General features: G+C 43.5%; 1 protein-coding gene across 1 annotated transcript in view; it reads right to left on the bottom strand.

The window, feature by feature from the left end:
• LOC142604185 (uncharacterized) overlaps positions 1–27,218 on the bottom strand; it is a 170,038-nt gene that overhangs the window by 56,748 nt on the left and 86,072 nt on the right. Inside the window, exon 4 of the mRNA XM_075769046.1 lies at positions 26,005–26,083. Coding sequence (XP_075625161.1) covers positions 26,005–26,083 — 79 coding nt within the window. The remainder of the gene's footprint in view (positions 1–26,004; positions 26,084–27,218) is intronic.

The raw sequence follows: 27,218 nt of genomic DNA, 5'->3' as shown, positions 1-27,218 counted from the left end.
CTACTTAATTCCGTGTGTGGATGCTAATTCGGAATCCACTTTGGAAGTAGGTAAAATTAATTTGCATTACAACATTTATATCCTAGAAGAGCATCCATGCCGCTGCGGAACAGCGATCCATTTAAAATTCATAGAGAGACTTAATCCAAATTAATGGCTCTGTATAAACAAATCATTTTTACTCAGCCACAGGGAGAAAAAAACCCGTAGCTTGCTTCCCAAACCATCCTCCTAGGTAACGCTAAACCTCTCCGACCAGCGAGGCCTGCCACGTCCGCGCGGGACGAGCCGGTGCCCCGCGCTCAGCGCAGCCCTGCCCCACGGCTCCCGCGGCGCAGCCGTGCCCCCCGAGCTCCCGCTGCTCCGGCGCTGGGCCCGGCCCGGCTGGGCGCCCGCGCCCCTTGGCGACTCCAGCCACCGCCCCCCCGCCGCGCGTCAGTGTCGCGACGCCGCAGCCCCGGCCCCTGCCCTGCGGTTTCGACCCGCGGCCGCCGGTGCCCCCGCGGGGCCCGCCCGGTCGGCGCGGCAGCACCCTCTCCTGTCCCGGCGCGGCCGCCGCAGCCCGCAGCCCGCAGCCCGCGGGCCCCGCAGCTCTCCCGGCCGGCTCCTGCTCGCCCGCCCCGGTGGCCGCGGCCGGGGGCTTGGCGGGCCCCGCGGCGGCGCTGCCTGTCCCGGCTGGGCGCGCAGCCCCGCGCCGCGTTCGAGGGGGATTTCCCTCGGCCCGGCTCCGCTCAGCTTCTGGTAACCAGGAGCACATGACCGAGCGGTGAGGCTGCTTACTGTCACCGCAATTAAGTCTGTTGGTAACTGAAACTGCAGCCCTTAATTAGAGCAGCACGACAGCAACTCCCTGCAACGCGACGCCTGGGGCTCGGCCGCTCCGGCAGCCGCGGAGTGCCGCGCTCTGCTTCCCGAAACCGCGGCCTTCGTGCGGCGGGCCGGCTGGGCCCCGCTGCCGCTCCCCGCCGGACGGCCAGCCCGGCGGCAGCGGAGGGGGAAGCAGGGCGGAGCGGGGCCGGAGCGGCTCCCGCCGAGGGCCCGGCTCTGCGGGGGGCTCCTGCTCCGGGGCTCCTCTGGTAGGCACCCGCAGCCGGTGGGCTGACCGGCGACCGCTGCCTTGCTAGCGCAGACCAGGTATTGCGGTGGTGCTACGCCCAGATCTCAAGACGGCAAAGTCTGTGCAATTCGAGAGTACGTGTATGCGCACACAGGCACGCGGTTAATCTCTCCCAGACGTGCATCCAGCCCCTCCAGTTGCACTCTCACACCCGCACTGGCACTTGCATTCTGCCTCTTCCCATCCACGCAGGATGGCAGCGCTTGTTACTCACCGGAAAACACGAGTCACACATGAGTTCTGGGGCTTTTTGCACTTGCATGCTGACATGCCCTCCCCCTCCAGACGTGGGAATCTGATGGTACATGTGCTTTCACTTTTGCATTCAACTGACCTACATTGTAAGCAGTCACTTGGAATCACATTGCTTCTCCAGCTGATTTTGAGTCCAGACTTTCAAAACCAAAACAGTGTCTTAATACTTCTGATGTCCCTGCTGATGCCGTGTGCGTGCCATCATTCAGGCAATCCCTTTTACAGAAACCTGCTGTTCTCGTTACACTGATCCTTGACATCAGTTCTGGCTTGGAGCCTGATCATGATGAAAAAATATTGTGAGTGTGCTTGCAAGCATTCACATTATCACGAGGAAAGTAGGATGTGGAACACTTCAATCCAAAATACGCTCAAACACAAAATGAACAGATTAAGGCACCTTCCAGCACTGCACACGCTACATCTACTGGATTGCCAGTCTCAGATGCTCACAGAAGTGTGTGGAATGAACTGTTCATATAATCAGTTCACCCTGAGTCTGCACAATGGTTAAGTTATAGTGAATAGTAAGTGAGTTAGTAATAAACTGAACAAGTAGCTTGTTTGGTGACAGTCTGTAACTGCTGTAGCTTGATGCGCTGCGGCATTCCAGTGAAACTGCCGCACAGTCTGGGAAGAAGAAAAGGGAAATGCATCTATTCAGCCGTGTATTGTGTACTGCCCAGATCTGGCGATGCTTAACAGGAGATGGAAAGAAGAGTCTTAATTTTCAAGTAGTGTTTCCCAAACCATTTGAAAATCTACTCAGTCTTGGAGTGCTGGCAAATTTACATAGCAATTCTGCAGTGGTAGAGCTTCAAAGGCAGCCTCTCTATGTGAGTAAGCCTCACATTTGCATGTACAAACAGCACTAACACATACAAAACACAGGCCTGAGTTTTCAGAACTGCATGCCTGCTTTTATGCAGTTAGTATGCACATAAAATTACTGTAATTGTACTTCCATATTAAAGGTATGTACCAGCCCTTTTAATTTGTATAGAGATTACTGTTTAATTACCTGCACTATGCTATAATCTAACTTAAAGAAAAACTGTGTTATAACAGTATATACAGGCGTCTAAACACACACACACATATATATACTGCTTGTAAATATGAATATTAGCTGATGTATTCAGTGTATGCAAAGAAAGTAAAGAAGTCCAGGGTCTGCACAGTACTGCATACAAAAAGTAAAATAAATTCATCCCAAATGGAGCTCGCTTTTACAAATTATGTATTGTAAGGAAAGTTACGTGCACTGCGCCACTCAATATCTCTACCTTTTTTTATTGTGGGGATGGTAAAATTAGAGCTGAAGTAGAGGACACCATTTTTCTTGGCTGGGAAAACATCTCTAGAGTTATGTATGATAATTCCAACATGCAATCATACACATACATATTAAGAAGAGAATTGCTGAGGTTTGTACAGAAAACAAAGGACATTTCTGTACTTGTCTGTGAGTCTATCTGTAACAGCTCCACAATCATACAAAAACCCTGTAACTGCTGATGTTATGCTTGGTAACGCTGAAATTAGAAGATCACTAGTTTCAAGAGATGACACTGATCCACCTAAACCACATCGAGGAAACAATCCCTTATTTTAAGCCCTGCAATTAGTACTTGTGCATCCAAATATTAAACAATCGCTTTCTTTATAATCTTTTGTCCTTCTCATCTGAAGCGCTCACAAACATTAAAGGTGTTTCATACCACCTTGGCAAAGTCATCACGGACAATATTCTTAGCCCATTCTCAGCACAGAGAGATAGGAATAGACTCCTCCTCTTGCAATACACGTCCCAGGCTGCAGCTCCTCTCCTAATGCTCTTTGTTGGCTTTTCAGGAATCAAAGGCCTTTTCAGAACTAGTTATACAGTTCCCATTTCTGAAACATAAGAAAAATGTATTTTCTGTACTAGTTGGCAGTAAACCACAGCATGTCCAACCCCCTGCCTCCTGCTGAAACCCCGCACCCAGCAGTTCAGACATCCCCTCACTCAAGCACCTCTGCTATTGTGCAATGGCATAGATGGGGAAAATAAGTCTTTCTTAACTCTAGCAGTTGAACTCTTTGCACTCTGCAGCATGAGACTGGATCATACTGTTCATTATCTTATCTTCCTCAACTACACGTTACTAATGGTCTAAAAATTAGCCAGGCCTCCTGTAAAAATCCACCCACTCAGCTGGTACCTTTGACTCAACTGAATGGCAGTGTTGGGGTTGACACATTCAAAACCCCCATGTGTCTCCCTAGTGCAAAAGCAAAGCACATGCTTACAGAACCAGTTGGTCAGGGACCAAGTTTCTCACTGTGTACTGCACCCCGCACAACGGAGTTCTGTTGAACAGCTGGGACTCTTAAACACCATTATAGTACATACAAATCATTTAAATGCATGCTTGGGTGTACTGGAGGGTATTCTCTGGTCTCAGCATACAATCATATACGACAATTTAACCTAGCAGGATGCTGACCACTCCCAATATGAGGCTCAGCCCTATAGACCTATGGGAGACAAAGATGGCTCGTGTTCTAGTAGCATGCAAAATGGATCTCTTTTTTCCAAAACTCTAAGCTGACAAACAAGTTCATTTCAAACCACAGCCCTTCAACTTCAGCGGATTCCCTCGCATTGAGCAGGGAGCCCAAGCATAACATAGCATTCCATACTCTGTAAAAAACAGGTTGTTCTTCAGGCCCGGAAACTAAAACATCAGCTCTGTCACTGGCAATTAAATACAGCAAGATTTTCAAAGAATTACTGTATTCAGTACAATTAAATAAAGAAGACATCTAAGAAACCAATGAGAATACAAGGTTTGACATCTTTTGTCTTGACAGTGGTTCTCCAGGTGTGTTCCCAGGTCCATTTTAAACGTCGTGGTGACATGTACAACAGAAAAATAAAAGATTGTTTACTTTGGACCTGATATTCATGGCACTTGGAAAGCTCAAACACTTGGGCAAAAATACAACAGTGCATAAAAATCATGTAATTTCAGGCAAAAAATGCAACATCTGATTAGCCATTCAAAAGTACGGTTGCAGCAGCTACCACAAATCAACTAAATACAGCTTGAACCTCTAGAGGAGGAAAGGTTTTGCATCTCGCTCAGAGCTCCACATGGAGAGGTGATTAATATGCTAGAATATCCTCGGGGTCCAGATGTGCAAAGAAATCAGCCAAAGGGTTTTCTCACGCATAGAAGAGATTCCTCCTGCTCAGGGATAAGGCGCTCCCTGACTGTGGGCAGCTGGACATCAGGCTTGCTCTGTAGTCTTCAGCCTCCCTGGCTAAGCACTACCTTTTTCTTTTACTAAACTTGTCTAAAGTCCATGTGTAGCAGAGAGTCTGCCCCGTCTATCTTTTTGTTTGGAGTGAAGTTACTACCTTATTAGTCTCCCATTTAGCAAAAATAACAGTCTGAATAGGCTGAAAAACTGGTCTCTGGAATTGCCCCCAGGCCTCTGGGTAAGTCACACAAAAGGAATGGGTCTTCAGATTGCTTCACTTGGGACAAAGATACCCGTCATGAGCTGGTGCTGAACAACACCCAGAACTGCTCTATGACTGATAAAGACGTACACTATGGTAGGTGAGGGGAAAGGGCAGGGCCTGTGCTGTCTGGACAGGGCGTTGGTTGGTCCATACTGATTTCCTGTAACCCAAAGGGCTGCACTTCTCCTTTCCTTCTCATGGTTTGTCTAACAGGAAAGCTGCTTCTATGCCTTGTTTGGACACTGTGATTGCTGAGCACGGGCCAGTTGCATAAGCTTTAAGGGTACCTCTAGTACCTTAATCTGCCCCCTTCCTCATTGGATGTGTGCTCATTACCTCTTTTCCTTCCTCTTCTTCATTTCCTTGCTGTTGCAGAAGAACAAACACTAAGTGAGTGGAGAAAGCGTCCAGAAAGGAACTTTGTACAGGACAGCATCCAGTGGTCCCTCTGCTATGGGTAGCATTTACGGAACCTGCTGTTAATCAGAGATGAAGTTTCTCAGTGCAGCGTCATACATCCCCTGTTGCTGCCTGTTACTTAATCTTGCTTCCTCAAATGGCACCCAGAATTGAGTAACAGCTTTCCTGAAGGTGACAGAAGCAAGGAAAAGATAGCACTTCAGTGATAAAAATGAAAAGTTTATCCACAGGGACTTTGACCCATGTCCACTAATGAAAGAAGAAAGAAGCGGCCGAGTAGGTTCTAGTGAATGTGAATTGGATTCAGCAGAACTAGCTTGAGTTTTGCGTAGACTCAACCCTTGCACAGGATTGATCCTCCTCTTATCTGTCTGCCTTCCTGAGCTCACTAGACACAAACAAGCAAACTTCACAATTAAATGATGCCAATTTTTTCCATAAGTGATTAGCCATTTTTGGTCAGTTCCATTTTGGGACAGTTTGCTCAAGATGGAGACTATCAGAGAACATGAGATAGTTAATTTTATCCTGAAAAAACTCCACTGAGATCAGGCTCAGTAGCCTGTTTCTTATCACTGATGATAGCATTATGTTATTAAGGACCAGTAAACAGCTGACATTCTTTGTGCTCCTGAATGGAGATTAAAACTTTCCAAAAGTGCTCTGACTTGCAGTATGTTTGTGGAGGCCCTATCCCTGGAAGTGTTCAAGGCCAGGTTGGATGCGGCTTTGGGCAACCTGGTCTAATGGAGGGTGTCCCTGCCCGTGGCAGGGGGTTGGACCTAGATGATCTTTGAGGTCCCTTCCAACCCAAACCATTCTATGATTCTATGTTGTTAATCCGTAAAAGTGCTATGTGCACGTACAAAGCTTCCTGATCCAGTGGTTGTAGACTAGGAAGCCTCAGGACTTTCCTAGGTGACGAGGACATTCAAGGCAGAAGTGGATGTTGCCCTTGGTCTATTTGACATTCAAAATGCCAAACATAATTTCCAGATGAAGCATTAATTTGTGGACCTGTATTCCAAATCCCAATCTTAATTCCACTGAAGTCACACTTCCAATTTGTCAAATGAATTTTATCAAGAGAGTGGGGAAGTATGAAGACAAACATTTAAACATCTAGAAAGCAGTAACATTCACTTTTCTGTGTAGGTTGGGAAGAACAACAAAAAAAATCACTGCAAATCTAACTAACTGGAATCTCTTGGGACTCTCTGCTGCTGCCTGCTCTTTTTAGATTTTCTGTTTACCATCTGAGCTTTTTTTCTACTTCCTTAACTTTTTTAATATCAAGAAACTGAAGCCCTCAGAAAAAGTTTGCATTGAGAAGGTAGACAGCAGTATGTTAGAGAAGAGGATGGAAGGAGACACACTCCATGCAGTTCTACTGTGGCTTTGTGTGCCATTTACTGCACTTCTCCAGCTTTAATGGCTCAGCCGTCCGTGCACAGGAATGCCATGTTTTGCTTGGTGTAACTGATTCCCACAGAGAAGGGGCATAGTGTGCTCTCTGGTGATGACTTTACTGTTAATTTTGTGTCCTTTAGTAAAACAAGAAAAGCCTATTCTGACAATATGAGTTTCCACTTGACATTTAGAAGAAAACTGTTTTTCACAAGGTTTTCCAGTGCAGCACTTTACAGAAATGCAGTGGAATGCTGCAGAAGATGAAGCGCGCACCCACTAAGAACAGAAGCAAAATTTAATTCTTGATCTGGAAACACATGAAGAACGTGCCACACTAACTAGTATAATAGGTTGAAGGACAAGTTAGCTCCTCTGTGGCAGCAACAGTAAATGAGAAATTGAATGGCACATTTCCATATGTACACACACAAAGGAAAATGACTGCCATCAGGTCCAGCATCAAATAGCTAATCCTCTCCTGCAAAGCCCTCAACAACAGATAATCTGTGCTGATTTATGTGCACCCCAAACATGAACTCTTCTCCATTTTAAATTCTACTTTCTACAGCAGCTAGGTCTGGCAAGAAAACAGCACATTTAAAATAAAAAAGAAAGGTGAATTTTGAACAGATGTAACAGAAAACATGGGAATGGGGTTCTCCAGGCTAACATTCTCAGTGGGCTTTGAGGAAGTCAGGAAAGTACATCTATACTCTCAGGAGGACTATGGAAAGGGAAACATTGAACGCATCTCTTCTCAAGACTAAGAGCAGTGAACTGTGCTATGTAGAATAGCCACTTGGTTGCCAGCAGCTCTAGGCGGGAGAGGGAAGCATTTAAAAGCATATAGCTTTTGGTTCCTTGCACTTATTCATTAAGAACGTCTTCCCAAGCTTTAGGATTTAGGGTCTATAGTGTTTTTTTATTAGCAAACTTGGGAATAGTGCATTGTATAGAAGCCAAAGCCACAGTAGAATAAAATAAGTCTTACCAACAGGAGTAAATATGAAGCACCCCTACAAGCCAGAAACATCTCAGAGCAGCTGCTTGTTATTTTTCTTTGGCATGTATTTTTTTGGATATGAGACACCTTCATCTTCCTAACCCCAGACAGAAGAACAGAACACGCTGTGCCTATTGTAGGCCAAATCCTCTGCTGACATAAATCAGATTCTCTCCATTGAAACCAATAGAGCTGTTGTGGTTGATACAGATTTGGACTCTGACCTCTTACAGCAGCCTCTCACACATCTAAGATACGGCTTCCCTTAACAGATTTCACTGTGCTTCACAAAATAACACAGGTCTAAACAGAAAGAGTTTACAGTCTACAAGGAGGCAGGATCAGTTGCTAATGAGGATACTACACAAGGGCCTGTGGGTTTTTAAATTAATTTTTAGATTTAGAACAGATTTTCCCAATATTCAAGACTCTGGGGAGACAGCAGTTGGCAATATAACTTGGAATCTGGTAAAACTAATTCTTCAAGTATGCATGTCTCACTGACAGATTCAGTTTGAATCAGTATTGCCTTTACTTTACAATAAGAGAACCAGAAAATAAGAGACCGTAATGTATAAACTCCTTATTTCTGAAATAAACAGGTAGCTTTTTTACCTCAACTTCAGTATAAAGACTTCCTAGGTTTAAAGATACAGTGCACAAATATATTTGTTAAATTTCTGTTGGTCAAAGAGGAAATTTTCAGATTATTTGCATTTTTATTATTGATTTTGAAAACACCTTGCTTAAACAGAAGTTTGGTCTGACTTTCAGCTACTGAGACTCATGCTGCCAAGAATATGAAAAGAAAGATCTATATTTGAGGACAGATACAAGATCTAACATCTTTTGGCCTATAAAACAGAGTGGAAGAAATAGTAAGAGATCATTTTGCTCATCCCAACAGCTATGGTTGTTTATGTGAATGTCTGTTCAGGAGTTGAGCGAGGTCTGTTGGTGTGCTGCAATCATTCTGGCAGGATCTTGGCAGCATCCCCAAAGCTATTAATTAGCAGATTACTCATCAGTGGAGCTAGGGCATCCTGTAAACTGATGCCCCATTGACCCTGCTGAATTAATTTTCCATAAATAAAATGCAAACCTCACAGATTTTATGTGTCTCCACAGGACAGATTTTTCCCCTTCATTTTCACAGTTAAAGCAACTATTCAAAATGTTATAAAAATAGCTGCTCAGTACTTTGCAAGCAAAATAGCCTGAAAGTGGGTCTTACATAGGGTCTTCCATACCACATGTATGTCACTGAAACAAAGTGTATTAAATACTCAGGTAAACATGTCAATACATTTGCAGGCTTCTGTAGTTTGCTTGCAGCCTTGAACATTAGTATTTACTTTGTTTAGAGGGGCAGTGTTGACAAGGACACTGGGATTTACTCCCTGTTTATTTAAAAAGTAAAAGAGGACTTTTAACTTCTACCTGATGGGCAGATGGATTGATCTTGCATTAGCAGAGCATCTGCCGACTAGCACACACAGCTGGGCAGCACATTCTTTTTACCATATTGTGAATGCAGCACAGGATACAAAGCTGAGCAAAATTTCACTTATACAACTGGTGGTTAATTCTGTGCCAACAGTAATTAGCTGCTGTAAAGAGTTTATAACAAGAAACCACAAAACAGTTTTATTCTGAAGAAACTGATGGGAAAAGCCCATGTGCGTCTGTCCATGGGGTGTGAGCTCCAAGGCTTGGCAGGAGAATTGAGACGCAGGCTTTCAGGCCAAAGGCAAAAGAATGCCTCACTGAGCTACAGAGCAGCTTCCTTTTTAATACTTACTTGTATCACAGCAGCACCTCTAGTCCTGTGCAAGGATCTGGGCTGCTGGTATAATGAGTGAAACAGCTAACAGACGTAGGACCTTGCTCCCAAGTATGCAGTTTAGGGCCCTGATTTGGCCAACGCTGACACTTAAGATAAATCTCTAGCATTGTATTGGGTTTATGTGGCAAGGTTTTGGTAGCGGGGGGCTACAGGGGTGGCTTCTGTAAGAAGCTGCCAGAAGCTTCCCCTGTGTCCGACAGAGCCAATGCCAGCCGGCTCCAGATGGACCTGCTGCTGGCCAAGGCTGAGCCCATCAGCCACAGTGGCAGCACCCCTGGGATAATGTAAGGGAAAAAAAAGGGGGGGGGGGGGGGAAACCCACCAGGAGCAACTGCAGCCAGAGAGAGGAGTGAGAATATGTGAGAAGAACAACTCTGCAGACACCAAGGTCAGTGCAGAAGGAGGGGCAGGAGGTGCTCCAAGTGCCGGAGCAGAGATCCCCCTGCAGCCCCTGGAGAAGACCATGGTGAGGCAGGCTGTCCCCCTGCAGCCCATGGAGGGAGGATGATGGTGGAGCAGATATCCCCCTGAAGCCCATGGAGGTCCGTGGTGGAGCAGATATCCACCTGCAGCCCATGGAGGTCCATGGTGGAGCAGATATCCACCTGCAGCCCGTGGAGGTCCGTGGTGGAGCAGATATCCACCTGCAGCCCGTGGAGGACCCCAGGCTGGAGCACAGAGGAGTGTGAGGAGTCCTCCCCCTGAGGAGGAAGGAGCGGCAGAGACAACGCGTGATGAACTGACCATAACCCCCATTCCCTGTCCTGCTGTGGGGGGAGGAGGTAGAAATTGGGAGTGAAGTTAAGCCTGGGAAGAAGAGGTGGGAGGAGGTGTTTTAAGACTTGTTTTTTATTTCTCATTATCCTGCTCTGATTTGATTGGTAATAAATTAAATTAATTTTCCCCGAGTTGAGTCTGTTTTGCCTGTGACAATTATTGGTGAGTGATCATCCTGTCCTTATCTCAATCCACAAGCCTTTCGTCGTATTTTCTCTCCCCTGTCCAGTTGAGGAGGGGGGTGACAGAGCGGCTTTGGTGGGCACCTGGCCTCCAGCCAGGGTCACCCCACCACAAGTATATTTATACCAAGGCGATTGCTGTCAAAATTAGGTGAAATTTTACAGAATTGGGGTCTTAGCCAATTATTAGTAAAAAAAAAGTTCTAATTAATAGTATTGATATTAAAAGAGCAGAGAGTGTATGCTTAACTGTACAGGTGGGACCAGTTGTATTAATTTCAGTGGGATTACATACACTTATAAAACCAGAGAAACTGTTCCTGGTTTGCAGCATAAAGGCTTGGATTAACATCTGCATTCATATCAAAAGTATGCTGAAATAGGGATTCTGTTCCATTCTCTTTCTGGTAGCGTATAGAAGCCCCTGCCAGAGGGGCTCACTGCACTAAGTACTGGGCAAATACCGAGCTCCTTATCTTACAGTGGAAACAGATAAAGGAAAGAAGGGAAAGGAGTCATGAAGTTACCTCTAGCTAGCTACCTGTGGCCACAGACCAGATGGATGCTGGGAACAGAGACCAGGTCACCTGTATCATGGTTGTCATTAAAAGACTTCAGTAGCTGATTTTACAAAAAATGAGGACATAAAAATACTTCATATAATCCAGGTTTCTTGGAGAAAGCCTACTGAAAAACAGGTTCTTGCCAGACTTAGAGAGGAGAGCTCAAAAGCACATTGGATAAGGGAGAGTCAACATTAACAAGGCTGGAAATTCCCAGTAGAGGAAGCCACTTCAGGAAGTATGACTGAGCTGCACTGAGGAAGAAACTCTCTACTCTTCTGGTTGCACCATGTGGTCATTGCACAAGGGGCGTGCTCCTGTTGTGACTGTGTTAGAGGCAGTGCTCACACACAGCCATCTCTAGCAGGGTGCTGCCTCCATACTCGTTACAGGACGTAACAGTGGAATTTTATTGCCCCTGCCTCCAAGAAACCACGTTCTTAGAATTCGTTCCCTTTCAGCCTGTCAGTTTGGCAACCTACCCTGTCTTTTGTATAAGATACTACGTTAACCGATCTATTGCACACTGGGTAAAAATGCCAGCCCTCCCTTCTGCTCCCTCGACTCACCTCTCTTCAAGGAAATGAGGTGTATATGAGCACTGCAAAGGCCAAAACCCAAGTGCCAGGCTGGTCGGTAGCAATGCACCGAATAACAAATGAATAACATCAAAGTTCATTATTTTCAGTTCTATCACACAGAGTAGCAATCTGCCATGCTAAACAAAAGCATGCTGAGGTAATCTGAATAGGACATTCTGTAAGTGCAAGAGTAGCCGGTTTCTTTAAAGTATTGTGCCTTTGAATGCATCTATGCATCAAAAATGGGGGAAGGAGTAATTGCAGCGTGTGCTGATGTACCTGTGCTAGGCTAATACAGTTTGGTAACAATAGCAGCAAAAATGTGGTAATGTGGGTTTAACAGCCAGAGTATGTAAGCAGAGTTTTTCAGAGTTTGTAATCTGGTTACTAGCCTGTCAAAGACCTCTCAGCTGCATCTCTGTGGCTGTTATTATTCATTCTAATTAGATTAAGCTAGCTAATTTTGTACATGCTACAAGTGCACCTTCATTTTCCTGGGTGGAGTACGCCTATGCAGGGGAAGGTGTAAAAAGACATCCTGAGTTTCTCCCAAAGTGCAGATGGAATGGGCTACTTCATCCCAGTAGTGCAGAAATAAGGAGTTCGGCAGTTCCATGATGGAGCAGCATGCAGCAGCTCATCTCGTAATTTCATGGAATGAGCCCTGACATTGTACAAAAGAAAAATCTTAACTGAAACTTCTAATGACTTTGCCATAACTTCTGGATACATGCATCTTTCTTAATACAAAAAGGAAGTGGGCAGTGTGGTAAATGTATGATTAACTACTCAGGAGATGTAGGTTCAGGACTTGGGTTTTCCTGACCAGCTCTATCACCAGCTCTATCATCCTATTCAACTTATTTCTTCTCCTGCTACTTTTGTTTCTTTTCTCACTGTTTCTGTTTCATTCATTCATGCTGTAGTTTCTCTTGACATGTTTTGAACAGTACATAGCAACAAGGTCCCAGACTCAGTCTGAGATTTTGGGCAATTTAAAACAGCAAGAAAAAAAGAGCTTTTGTTTTCCTACAGTCTTGTGTGTCCAGGAGAGGAGCAGGTGATTAGATCCTTGGGTTCTGTACTAGTGCTCAGAGCAGAAAGGGGGGAATTGAGGGCTCCTACCGATAACTTGTACCGTTGTTCATGGGAAAGCCAGTTCACCCCTGTGCTTCTATATGCCATCATAAGCAGCACTGCACAATCTTTCAAAATTTGTCAGTGTTGCAAACATACTCCAGGTGTAAACATTTTCTGTCCAACATCCACAATGGCCCTAGAAGCTAAATGTGGAGGTGACTTTACGTGACAGCAGTGGAACAGAGAAGGGCTAGTCCTGGACTATTAGTCCCTGGCTTGTTGCTATCAGATTTTACTAACAAGAGGTGGCACTGGTACCTTGTTGTTCTGAATCTACTGGAAAGTCATTAGCTGTGATTCCAAAGCCAAAACCTACTGCATTCCATTTTAACATCAGCCAAGAGATCGTGATTAAAAAAAGATGCACAATTAAAAAAGACTTAACAGGAAACTGAAGAGAACCTCTAATCAGTGTAACCCTGGGCTTTACACACAGAGAGAAAATAAACCAGAAAGGCTTTGTCCTCGGTATGTTCTAAACGGTGTGCCATTAAATCTGGTCCCAGTAAGTGTCACAAGTAAGCAGGTGAGGAAAAGCGGGAAGAAACAGCAAATGGCTGAGTCCCTGAAGGTAAGAACAGGCTTCCCCTGTATCTTCCAGGAGAGAGGGAGGGCCCGGTGTCGTTATCCTGCCGGAGGCATTCTGCCTGTGGGGAGGGAGCACCAACGCTATCCCAGGAAAGGCACTACGCTCAGTTCCTGGGAGGGGTCATTTTGCCTGTCAGGGAAACATCAGGGTTAGCTCTGGGGAACAAGATCATCCCGCGCCATTCAAGGGAGGCTCCTCGTTTGACCCTCAGAGAGAGGGAGGGATCAGCCTTCTGCCCTCCAGTGACCCCCCCAGCCCACTGTGGATGCTCTGTGCACAGCCACGTCCCAGTGCTCCAGATGGAAAAATGGGCCGGCCTTCAAGAAGAAAGGAGCAGACACAGGCAGACCTAAGGACAGGTTTTACTTACAAAATCTTGAAATACTCCCCTGACTTAAAAGCTTGAAATAAACTATGTGGAGCCACTAGGTTCAGATGCTGCAAGATAAGGGACCATGGACTGTGTATGGGCCGGTCTCGTGACATTAGCCCAGCACTTAAGGCATATCCCTGTTTCCTGTTGCAGTTACTTGCTAAAAAACCCCAACAACCAGCCCAGATTCCTCAAAAGAATTTTGGAAGGAGCAAAGAAGAGACTGACGCTAAGTGGTCCAGCGCCAGATCAACCATTTCTGTGACTTCTCAAGTTCAGTAAGATGTGTAGCTCCCTGTGAAAGGCAGCCATCGTCACTGCAGCTCAGAGCTGATATGGACAATCCACACCAGTTCAAGCAGAGTGGGTTCCTCACTGGAATAAACATTATATGGCACGTTACAGGACATCTACACGCTCCTGTGCTGCTTTGTCATGTTGGTGGCATTCCAACCTGCTGACTGGCAGAACTTCACAAACTCGGTTAGGGCTACCAGCTAGTCAGTCCCCTGTTAATCTTCATTGTGCAACATATGTCTAGGACATCAGTGCTGGATTTTCATTATCCTCTTCCTAAGATGTATCGCTGTGCAGGAAGCAGCTTTTGGGATAGATGGGGAATAATGCTGCAAATAATTTGAAAGGAAAAGAAGGCTAAAATACACTGTCGTGATGTTTCTGAGTAAATAAAGATAAGAGCGATGGAACTCCTCTGGCAGGGACATTAGCAGAGTTTCAGCAAATTAGTTTAGCACTAGAAAATTGACATGGAACGGAAACAAGGCATTCAAAGCAAGGATGTGCTTTAACTAGGCACAAAGCCGAAGTTATTTAAGAAAAAGAAGTGGAGTTGGTTCCAGAGTAGCTAATTCATTTCTCCTTATCTTCCCTTGGCAGAGGCTAGCTGCTTAAAGACCACTTGATGTATGCCTGCTGCTTCCTCCCCTCTCCCCTCACTTGTTTGCCTCGCAGAAAACAAAAATTAGTTCTGTTGCAAACGACTCCAGTTCCCCACGGGCTGCAGAGAAACAAATCGCAGCTTATTGGGGATCTGTGTGACATGCCAGCACTCTGAAGCGCATGGCAGTATTTGCACTTGCTCTAAGTTCAGCTCCATGCTAAAATATTTGCTGGAATACAAATGCCAGTTATAAATATTTTTTCATTAGATTTGTGTGTTGGTGAAAGGCCTAGTAAACACAGATACGCTGTCATAAAAACACTTTTCAAGTATAACTTCTGTTGCTTAGCAAAACTCAGCTGACTACAAATTTTACTGCCTGAATAATTTTTTTGTGGTGTAAGCCTGTTACAAATTTCAGGGAGATACTGAAAACAACAAGTTTGATATCTGCAAGGTATAACATGTCTTCTTATTCTCTGGTAGTTAAATGAATTTTCTCAGCAGTTCATTTAGCAGAGCTAGTATTGTATAGACAGAGATACTAGAACATCTTGCTGGACCATTTTGTCATAAAATTAGTCCTGGTCTATACTGATACTTAAAACAAAGCGGTCCCTGTTTATTATACCTTGCAGCTTAAGTTTCAAAACATGTCAGGGTTAAGGATAGGCTTAGGCCAAGCTGGGAACCATGCTGGGTTAACCTTGCAACTAGAATCTCAGCAGCTATTCCAGGCCTGAGCTGTGCAGCCATCAAAAAGCTGACCTCTGAGCTTCACAGTGTGTAGAACTGATGACTAATAAATATTCTGTTACAGCTTTAAGCTCAGTCCTAACTGTCAGTATAGACCAAAGCTGCTACTGTTATCCTCTTCCTTTAGTTGATCTGCCTGAGGAGATCCTCTGTCAATTCACCAAGGCTACATTCCTCCTCTGCCTTCCTAAATCTACAAATTGAAGTACTCCTTTATGCCTCTTTCTTCAGCCATTCTGTTGCATCTTGGTCAACCTTTGCACATTGCTTGCTGCAGCGCTTGTCCAAGTGTGGGAGCATACTGCTCAAGGTGTATAGCTTGGTTTTCCCAGAGTCACAGAAAACTGAGGTGAGGATTCTTGCCAGAACACCTCCTCTTTGCTTCCTAGCTATTCAGCCTGGCAGTATGCCAATTCAGCATGACACTTTTCCTGGATGTTTTGCTAGGTTTTTGGAAGAGGTGGAAAGGAGGTTGACTCAGTCCATCCCTCCTAGTTTATGCTGAACTGACTACATGTCAGTGCAGATGATGTGAACTCAGCCTCTAGTTTTATAGTTTGGTGGTTTCCAGTGAATTTCCAATAACCTCTCAGAAAACTCTTCTGCATTATTCATAGCTCTAAGCTTCTCACTTTTTTCTATTATCATCTTTTATTTTATAATCTCTTCAAATGGGGGACTGATTCTGCTACATTTGTCTAGTAACAAACTGAGTACATTTCCAGGATTAAATGAAACTAAGTATTTCTAATCACCTAGGACACAATCTCCAGCATTTTAAGAAAAGCACAGTGGCAGTTACCTTTTGAGTTATGAGTTAGAGAACTGACGGATTCTGCTACAAAAGCAACATCCATGAATGAGTCCTCAGTGGAAAATGTGGGTTGTCAGCTTATTGCTAGCATCTGTTACAGCAACGGCAGTGACATTTTAAAATACTAAGCCCAGTCGGTAAGTTACTATTTTAGAGCAGATGTATAAATTCAGCACATTCATCAAAACCAGAGCATGCATCTAGCAAATTGGAACTTGATGTCAGCAGTAAACATTTGTACAACGAATACAAACACGCAACATGAGAGAGTTCTGTGTCGCTCTTTTGGTAACCCAGGGCCGGAGAGGCTAGGGGCAAGAAAACGTTCCTTTCATACTATCTTTTTTGACTGAAGAGACAACTTCCCTAGAAAAAGGCCCATGTGCACAAACCAGAAACTGATAGTGACCTTGCCATACGTGGTGGCATGGTGGTGAAAGAGCTGAACTGCTCCTGAGGAATGTGTTTGTTCAGCCCTGCACACTTTGAAATGTATAGACTGGTAAATGTAAGTGAGCACGACATCTGTTCAGCTCTACGTTAACCTCAAGGCTGCAGCTTCTAGTGCCAGGAACACTCAAGAAGAACATTCCTGCTCAGTTACAGCACACCAAAGGACAGAAGTAACTCAAGCACAGAACACCAACAAACAGAACAGTCATAGAAGACTTGGTGCGAAACAGTTAAAAATACTTGACTCATGTCTTTTCAAGAATTGAAGGACTAGCTGTGAAAAGCTTTATTGACTTCCAGGGAACCAGGCTGTAAACAACACAGCACAACTGAAGATGAGGACAGTATAACATATCTGACGGGTACAAATCTTCCACATGGCCAGCATCAGGCGAGGTGCTTGTCAAAAAGGCATCTGCAGCTGTTCCCTTTTCAGGCTGTTTACTCTACAGGAGGATTTACCATCTGTGCAGAAAAACAATGCACACACCAGAAATCAGTGTCTGTCAGATGAAGCCTAGTCTCGTGGCTGAAGCACAGGACAAGCAGTCAGGAGATTTAGATTCTATTTATTGCTCTCCTAGTGGCTCCCAGAGCAAATAAGGGGAAATCACTTCACTGCTTTGTGTCTTGTTTTCCTCCAAGATACTACTTTACCTTATTAGTGGTATGAACAGCCATTGTTTGTGTTCATAACGAGCTTTTTGTTCTTTGGATTGCGATGCTAAACCAGAACTAAACAAGATGTATTTCCCCAGAATTTCTAAGGCTTTAGGTCAACCTCTCTACTGCAGCAAAGTTAAAGGTCCATAAACTGTATCACAAACAACTCAAAAGCAGTCCAAAAGTCACTGTGCTCATCTGTCCATCAAACTTAGTAAACCAAAGAAGCGATCTTTTAGATAACATGGCAGTGAGACCACTAGAAATACATAACAAAAGAGACGGAAAGATCAAATTTGTTCAGAGGTGAGACAATACAAATGACCACAAACTTTAGGGATTTTGATACTCTACCCTGAATTTTTCAGCTTGGCATTGGCATTGGCAATCAGTGGCATTGAAAAGTCAAGGTATCCCTTTCTATAATACATTTTCTTTTTCAGAATAAATCTTTTAGAGTTCATTTGTTTGTTTGTTTGTTTTAAATCAAAGCATTACAGCTGTGCAGGGCTCAGCATTTCATGTCAGATTTCTGTGAAAAGCGCTGAGTACAGTTCCTAGCACTACCGTGCTTTGGAAACACAATAACTTCACAAACGGTCCCAACAGAGTCATATGAAATTAAGCTCCAATTTGCTTAAATATTTCAAGAGTTTCCTGGATTGCCCTTATTCTGGGATTAGCCCTGAGTCTATATCAAAATTATGGAGGACATCACGGATGGGTCTTCACTGATAACACTGTTCTAAAGCCTAACAATGTTGCTTAATAAAATGTATTTATGGTGCAAGACTGGGTATGTAGGATAAATGCTGTTGTCAGTTCCAGTGGTATGCCTTGGTAGGAGGTATGCTGAGTTGTGTTCCTCTGTGGCACTTAAGAAAAACGCTTTGTCTCACTAAAATTAACATGGTTGCCAAACTAATGTAATATTATAATTAATATTTGCTGAATTTTCTGCCTTCCACTGAATAATTGTGTGATCAGTTCTACTCTTCTCCTCTCAGTGTGGTTTAATGTATGTATAAGGAAAACAATCTAGCCATTTTTGTGTTTTCTTTTAATTCTTCTGTTGTTATTGAGCCCTAAATGATCTTGTTTTTGTTTTTACTGCTCTGTAATGAGTCACTGGCTTATTTAATTTAATTTTATTGTAATTGTTATCTTTTCATTCTTGTTTTTTTCCACTCAGTTACTCATAAGACCACAAGATATAAACAGGACACTGTTGCTTGGACAACTTCTGAGGGTAATTTTTTTTTACTGTTGCCCAAATCCAAAGCAAGTTACTGAATGGTCCTTGCTTCCTAAGAACTTTCACCTCAGTTCATGTATATTTCCCATATGTCATGTTTCTGTTGATCCTTACATTTTCCAGCTAAAAGAGATCTGTCTGTCTGGTTTGGTGGTTGTTTGGAAGCTTTATTGGGCTTTCTAATCATGCCTGATCTAAAGCTTTCCACGGAAATTTTAGTGACAGAAAATCAAGTTTAATTTTATATAATTTCTTTTGCAGCAAATAAATTTTGCCAAAAACTGGTTTTCAATTGAAAATTTGGGAGAAATAATTATCTGGTGAAACATTAAATTTTCCTTTGCTATCGTCTCCCCCATTTTCATGCTAACTTCATCTTTGGCAGAGTTTTCTGCAATGACTCTTTCTTACTAGACTTCTTTAACCTGATTTCCTAAGGAAATGGGACTTATGTGGTTGTGCTATGTTTGCATACATGTTACATACATGTGTCTCTTTATGCATCGATTCTTCGTAATTTTGAAGCAACCGGCAGCTTTCCACTAAATCTGATATAAAGACAGAGGTCTAAATTGTGTTAAGATTTTGTTTCGCTGTAGTAGTCAGGTAGAGAAGAGATTTTATTAATGCATCTATGAAGGGAAAAGTTTCAGTAGAAGTGACTTTGTATGCAATACCACAGAAAGCAGACAAGAAAGAACAGTAAATGCCCAGCCGCGGGAGATTCTCCCAATGGGGTTCACATGCATCAGAGCACACACCACAGGACATAAAGGCACAGAAAACCAAGATTTATTAGTTCAGCTACTTTTTGTACTGTGTTTCCTATGAGGCTAGAAATCCTAGGAAACTATGAGACTGACTGTTTATAAATGTGGAACATGTTTGATTAGAATTGGTTCATATTTTGGGGCAAAAAAATTATTTAGTGCTTTTGTTTAAGGTGATCTACAGCTTAAGCTGCACCCCCCTTATTGGTACCCAGAGAACTAGTAAACTTACAAAGACCTAGCAAGCTTAAATCTATGTCAGCATGCCTTCGTTTCTCCTGTTTCCTGTGCCACCTAAGATAAAAGTAGTATGCCACAATTACACCTTCCTGTCACACCTTTAGACATACCTTAAGATGCAAATTGTTTGGCATGAAAAAATACCTTTTGCATATGTATTTGCAAGTAAAGTTCATGGAGTATTCTGTAGTACCACAGAACTTCAATGGCCTCTGCAAATAATCTGCCTTAGACCAGAAATTACTGATACAGATGTCACAGAACTGCTACAGATATCGGCCATTGTCCCGCAGCATTCAGCAGATCGGGTATGCCATGCTTCAAAAAGCTTTTGTAGTGACGAACCTTGGAATAGCCATGACAAGCGGTGGCGAATTTTAGGCAAAGGCTTTGATAAACTCCACGTGGTGTGGAAGCGGCCTTAGAGATTAATAACACAGCGATTTTCTCTGAGTCAGCAATGAGCCAGCCCACCTCCTCAAAGTGGGAGGTACCAGGATGTTTGGAATGCCACCCATAGGACAAGAGGTCAAATCGAACTTCTAACCAGTGTGATCATTGAAAAATTTGTGGCTGCTTTTGCAAGAGTTAACACCAGTTAACTGAAGTCAGATTCCAGCTTGGGTAATTCCATTCTGCCTCTCTAAAATTCCCCGTTTATTTCAAACAGATGCAATATTTTTTTCACTTCCTCCATTAAAGACCGCCAAGTAGTTTTGTGTGTTTTGTTGAGTACTTGCTGTGTTTTACCCCAAAGGTAGCTACAACACTCAGTGCAGAACTTTGGTGCATTCAACACTATTTGGGGGAAAAATTTTGTTCTGTCTATTCATATGCAGAACTGCTAAACATTATCATACAGAGCTGTGGTTTCTAGCAACCAGCCAACAAAAGCTAGCTCTAAGAAGAGTTTGTCCCATGGACAGATCAGTGGAGTGTGAGGCAGACCTCTAGTTTTAGCTCTTCTATTCATCTCAAGTAGCGACTTGGTCATGTTCCTTCACTTTCTAGTAAGGCCAAAAAGCACCTTAATTTTACTTCAAAATAAGTTGGCTTGGACCCTTAATTTCTGTGCCTCAGTACTCATTAGTAACACTGGAATAGCAACGCTCATTAATGTATTATTAATATTTACTATAATGGATGCTTTATGGTCACTTTCAAAGGGAGATGCATTCCTATTTCCCATTTCTTCTGACACATATAAATTGATGAATGAACAAATTGATCAATTTATACCATACGCAGTGCTAGACAACTCACAATGCTTGATGGCAGTAAAAGGAAACACAAAAGTAAAGCCAGAAACACTAATTAAAAGCATGTTCAGTGAGACAGAACTGTAGCTTGGCCTTAACAAGTGTGTGGTAGAGATAATGTAAAAGCAATTACTTTAGCAAAGGCAATTTACTGAAAAATTGTTTTTTACTGAGCACCAACTTATGCAGTTCATGGGCTTGCTGCCAGGAAACAGAGCCAATTAGTGCCACTTACTATTGGGCCACTGAGATGTGGCCATCTGCCTGCTGAGACTCACCCCATATCTTTTCACCATGCCACACGATTCCTCTGTGTCAATATGAATGCCCTTTCCAACCTATCCTCTGGAATATGCATTGATATGGCATCTGTCACGCTGAATGATAACCCTGCACATTACTAATGTAATAAACTAATCCAGAATTTATATCTCTCTTTCTAACCGTGATGTGTGACATGCCTGCACTAGGCTTTACAGTAGTGTGAGACATATTGGTGTATATCTAACATTGCTCCACTGATTTCTGAATTTCCACCAGTATAACTGAGGCAAGAACGTGACGCCTTGACTATGATGCACTTCTAGGACTGAAGTTCATAGAATCATAGAATCATAGAATGGTTTGGGTTGGAAGGGACCTTAAAGCCCATCTAGTTCCTACCCCCTGCCATGGGCAGGGACATCCTCCACTAGACCAGGTTGCCCAAAGCCCCATCCAACCTGGCCTTAAGTTCAGATAGCCCTGAGGTATACCAAAAAACTGGAAAGGTAACTGAAAACAAAGCCATGTGCAAGGTCCTACACATGTGTCGGGGCAATCCCAAGGACAACTACAGCTGGGCAGAGAATGAATTGAGAGCAGCCCTGAGGAGAAGGACTTGGGGATGTTGGGGGACAAGAACCTTGACATGAACCAGCAATGTGCCCTTGCAGCCCAGAAAGCCACCCGCGTCCTGGGCTGCATCCCCAGCAGCGTGACCAGCAGGTGGAGGGAGGGGATTCTGCCCCTCTTCTCTGCTCTGGTGAGGCCCCCCTGCAGTACTGCATCCAGCTCGGCGGTCCCCAGGAGAAGAAGGACATGGAGCTGTTGGAGCGAGTCCAGAGGAGGCCACGGAGATGGTCAGAGGGCTGAAGACAGGCTGACAGAGTTGGGGTGGTTCAGCCTCAAGAAGAGAAGGCTCCGGGGAGACCTCAGAGCCCCTTCCAGTACCCAAAGGGACTACAGGGAAGCTGGAGAGGGACTGGTGCCAAGGGCAGGGAGTGACAGGACAAGGGGAATGGCCTGAAGCTGCAGGAGGGGAGATGGAGATGGGATGTGAGGCAGAAATCCTTCCCTGTGAGGGTGCTGAGGCCCTGGCACAGGGTGCCCAGAGAAGCTGTGGCTGCCCCTGGCTCCCTGGCAGTGTTCAAGGCCAGGTTGGATGGGGCTTTGGGCAACCTGGGCTAGTGGAGGGTGTCCCTGCCCATGGCAGGGGTGGGACTGCATGGGCTGTGAGGTCCCTTCCCACCCAAAGCATTCTACAATTCTATGAAATGAAGGATGTATTTGGGTTTCCTTATCAAGGACAACTTTGAACTAGCAGTGACATAAAATCAACTGGAAGAAAAGATAACCTTCTGCACTTTTTCTGCCATTCATAGGATTTCTAAATTCAAGTAACACTCACAAAGTTTTTATTAAAAAAGTAAATGTGTAGCCTTTTGGTTGCAATTCAAGTTCTAATAAAACTGTTTATTGAACTCCTTGACCCCTTCCTGGAATCTGCTTGAGCTTCCCAGAACTTTGTGTCATGTGGTTCTCGGTCATTAATAACTAAGTATGACACAGCAGTTTAGACGCACAGCAGCCTTTTCTCCGTTCAAGCAGGCGCCAGGACAGAGCACAGAGAACACAAACAGCTCAGCCCAAGCTTCAGGATCCAGCCCCAGAGCAGTGCTGCCGTGATGTAGCAGCAAGCAAAAAGGGCAAAGGCAGGAAGTGATTCATCTGAGTACAGTACAACGTGCGGGACATGATCAAAAAGATCCCAACCTTCAGCTGGGACAAGTACAGTACTGGGCAAATGGCTCTAGGCTCCATCCTGGATATTAGATCCATCTCCCACTCTGTTTACACTGAAATACTCCTCCACCAGCCAGCTGTGCATTAAAAGCAGCGTCTGGTGCTAAAGAGGGTCAGTGAATTGAAAGACCTCTGAATACATGGCTGATCTGTTCTGTCCACCCACTCATTTACGTTTATATAGCCCTTATGGCTTTTGCCTGGAAACCTTTGGCTTTCAGACTAGAGATCTCTCCAGCAGCTCTCCTCCAGCTTTTGGACTGCTTTACTGTTCCTTGAATCTATTTAGCTGTTTCCCTGCCAGTTCCCAACCCCTCAGGCCCCTGTCCTGCCCCAGCCCCATGGCTAATTAATCATCTCTTCTTATGACAACAGGACTGTAGCGAAGAAATTCTGAGTGTCAGTTTCCAAAGGGCAGAGCTGTTGTGTCTGCTGCAGCAAGATACATTCCAGGTACATTCTGCCTCACCATTTACATGCTTAAAAGAAAAAAAAGGGCAGGGATATTTGCTGTATGGAGAAGCTAATCACATTCTAGTGTGAGATGCTGTGCTTTGGCTACAGTTGAATGAATGAGACTCATTGTGATTGATTCAAAAGTCATATCTTTGCCAAATTTGGATTTAGTTACACATATGCATTTCCTATAAACCAAAGAAAATACCTGTATGGACCTATGGGGAAAATGAGTTTAATTTTGCTCAAATTGCTTGCATAGTCAATCACTGTAATTTCACTAGAGTGGCTCAAAAGCTGCTGTAGGAACTTGAGTGGTGAGGGAGAGGAAGGAGAGAAAATTGAAATCTCAAATTAGGTGGGAAGTAATACATTAAATCAAATTATCGTGTTTTTTTCTTCCTATTACTGTCCTAAGCTGCTTCTGTTTACTTCTCCCTATCTCTCTCCATTGTATTTACAACGCATATTTGCAAACACCATAGCTCTGCATGCTCTGTTCAGTTCAAGTTCATTTGTTAAGGAAAGAGCGATGGCCCTGAGTCCCTGGAATAAACTCTCCAGCACCTGAGGTCCATTATTACCTCCTACTCCAAGCATCAGGCTTGCTTTGACCCACTTTCTCAAACACAAACACAGTGCAGGTATGTCATTTTCAACAAAAAATGAGTCTACAGAAAGAAAAACATTTGCCTGCAAACCCAGTTCTCCCTCTGGGAAGAGAACGAGCGAATGAACTGCATATGGCAGGTCTGATTTGTGTTGTTTTATGCAAGGCTGGAAGGTGTTCAGAATGTATGGTGATGGGACTGCCATTGACACTACTCTAGAAAGGACCCAGCATTCATTTCAGAGAAATAAAGGGCTCATCTAGACAATGAGATATTTAATATTTTAGTACATTTAGCTAAGTCAATTTAAAAGAAGTCAAAGGCTCACTGTCTTATCTGCATTACTGTTAACTGGTGTTAGCTAACACATTCCACATCCTGATCTAGACAAAGCCTAGAAGCAATGAAAGCAAACAAATGACACATGGAGTGAGGACTGTACCAGAGAGAAAAAATGGAGACACTGTGAGAAAAGAAGCACAGACAAAAAGGAAGACAATGAAATGGAAAAAAATAACACTATCTTTATAATGAACAGGACCAGCTGAGCTTTCGAGGGGTGCTCTTTTTCCTAATCCATAACACATGCTTCTTCTTAACTCCAGTTATGTGTTTGTTTATTTGTTGTGTGTTTTTGTAAAATGAATCACCCTTAGAAAAAAACCCATGGATTTAAATTACAGAGGGTAAAAATCTCATTGTACGTCAACTACTTTGGCAAACCCCATAGGTAGTTCAAGAGGAAAAGCTACTTGGGAATTTTCCGATGAAGAGTTTCTCTGTTGTTTTTTTTAAAGGAAAACTACACTATGTTGAACTTGAAATTTTTCATGGGAACATGGCATTGGAACTGTCCTATTTTGTATAAATATTAAATATGCATTGAACTCAGTCTCCCACATCCCACAGAAGTACTCTGAGCACTGTGGCTCAAAAATATCTCTTTATTTAGGTCCAGTGATCTGCTGAATTTTTAATCAGAATAGCACAACAGGAGACCCCTAAAGCAACCACTGGTCTGGTGATTAATACCCTCACGTTAGACTTGGGGCGTAAGTTCTACTTCTGGGTTTGACTTACGAAATCTCTCACATCCTAGCTAATTGTCCTAGCTACTGGGCTATTAATTATTTTGTGGTAATGCTTGCATGTTCTTCAAGGACAATTTGAGAAGGTGAACATTTTAACCTAATGTAGAGAAGAAAATGTTTTGAGAGCTTGAAAAATGTTAACTAGACTGAAAAACTGCTTCCCCAACTTGACGTTCAGAGGTTCAAACTCCATGTGACGCACCCATCCTTCACAGGCAGTAACTTGTTTTGTGGGGGTTTGTATTTGCCAGATTTGACATGTATACACTACATGCATGCGTTTGTCTGTGGATCCAGTACGTGAATACACGGCCAGGTATTTGGGGATTGTGTTGCATGTAATGCATATTTCTTGCAGTGTGGGTTATATGCTTCATGTTCCTTTGTACATAGATGATTTTAGTGGATATATCTCATTCGTGATAGCACCTTGACATAAACTAATATTTAGCTAATCATGACTTTGATTGATTAAGCTGCACTTGGCTTCTTCCATTGATCCCTTATTTTTTGTGGGCTTTCATGACTTTGGCATACAGAACTTGGAAATAAGAATTAAAAACATACAACCAATTGGCATGAGTTTAAGTGGTAAGCAGTGACAGCTTGTTAGATAAAAAGCCACTTTTGGTGCTTCCTAATGAATGGAGATTCACAAATATGAAGTACCAGTACATGGGGGGCACCAAAATATCCCTCGTATTTCTAGATATCTATCATAACACATCTGGAGAAAATCTTCATGTTTTATTTTGCCTCTTAAACGTCACATGTAATAATAAGCACAAACACAACCTTCTGTCCAGTGTCCTTGCACTGATGAAAGTACTAGGTATAACCACTTTTTCTGTGTTTCTGAAACCCTACTGAATAGAAGAATCTGTCTGCCACCTCAGCTTACCAAAGAAGAGTTGTCCAAATGCTCCAGGCCCTTTCCATCCAGAAGCAATGGGCTCCCAAAGTTTGAGTCATGCAAATGTCTGTGGGAATTGAAAATAAAACTTGATCAAACAAATACTAACTGGTAGATAACAATGGTAATATTAAGACTGAAATTAAAATAAATAAAGACACTTTTCCCCACATTCTTGTGTTAGGTATGTATTCAGTTTGGAATATGAATGGTGATGGATTAGATCAGCAATGCCCAGTCTCTTGGTGATGGTGGTTCCTACTGAAAGCTCTTGAGGATGGTAAGCTTCGGTCCTTCATGACCAGGTGACCAGACATGTTTTCAAGTGACTGAAATGGAACCACTTCCTTGTTACATTAGTGCGTGGATGTTCTGTCACAATATGGGACGTATTCTGGTCACAGAACCTAACTAGAGCATTACTGTTACATTATCGGATACGAGGGACATCTGCATACGGCAGAGACATCTCCCATCATTTGACAGAGAAAAGGTAGCAGAGATCAGGGTGAAGACCACTCCAGTTAGGCACCGGGCTCTTGGTCTTCTCCCTGACCACATGTCCCCTCGGGAGAAGAGGCAGCAGGAAGTAGGCAGCAGGGCACAGGGAAGTGTTCAGGAAATTTCACTTAACAGTTAAAACCTCTACGTGAATGAAGCCTTGAGCCTGTTTTGCTTCAAACAATGCTCTATTCAAAGTATGACTCAAGTTTTGGGGCCTGATCCAAAGTCGTCTAAAGACAATGAGAGTTTTTCCATTGACTTGAGCAGCCTTTGGATGAGGGCCTTGATCCTGAAAGCCTGGTTCACATGAGAAAGGCTACATAAGAAAAGATCAAATCTAGAAATCCTTGTTGAGATTGTGCCCAATCCTTTCCTAGGTAAGTATTCCTAATTAAACCAATGAAGCCAATTTCGTCTGATTGTCTGCTCGCTATCCTGAACTTCACATAACATTTGATCATCACAGGGATTTATAAGGATAAATCCTTGGTCCTACAGAAGTGTGCATGTTTGCAGAGCTGATAAACTGTTTTTCTTCCCTCTTGACTTTATTTTGTCTAGGAGTGTTATCAGAATGTCATTCATGATCCATTTACTGTAGACTTCAGTATATACTACACAGTTCACGTTAAAGCCTAAGGTCCAGTTATACTGTTGTCTTCAGTACAGGAAGCTAAGGTGTTCAAATTGTAATGTAG

This window comes from Balearica regulorum, chromosome 16, assembly GCF_011004875.1.
Source record: "Balearica regulorum gibbericeps isolate bBalReg1 chromosome 16, bBalReg1.pri, whole genome shotgun sequence".
NCBI lineage: Eukaryota > Metazoa > Chordata > Aves > Gruiformes > Gruidae > Balearica > Balearica regulorum.
The sequence above is the reverse complement of the archived record's forward strand: the minus strand, read 5'-3'. Positions and strand labels throughout refer to the sequence as shown.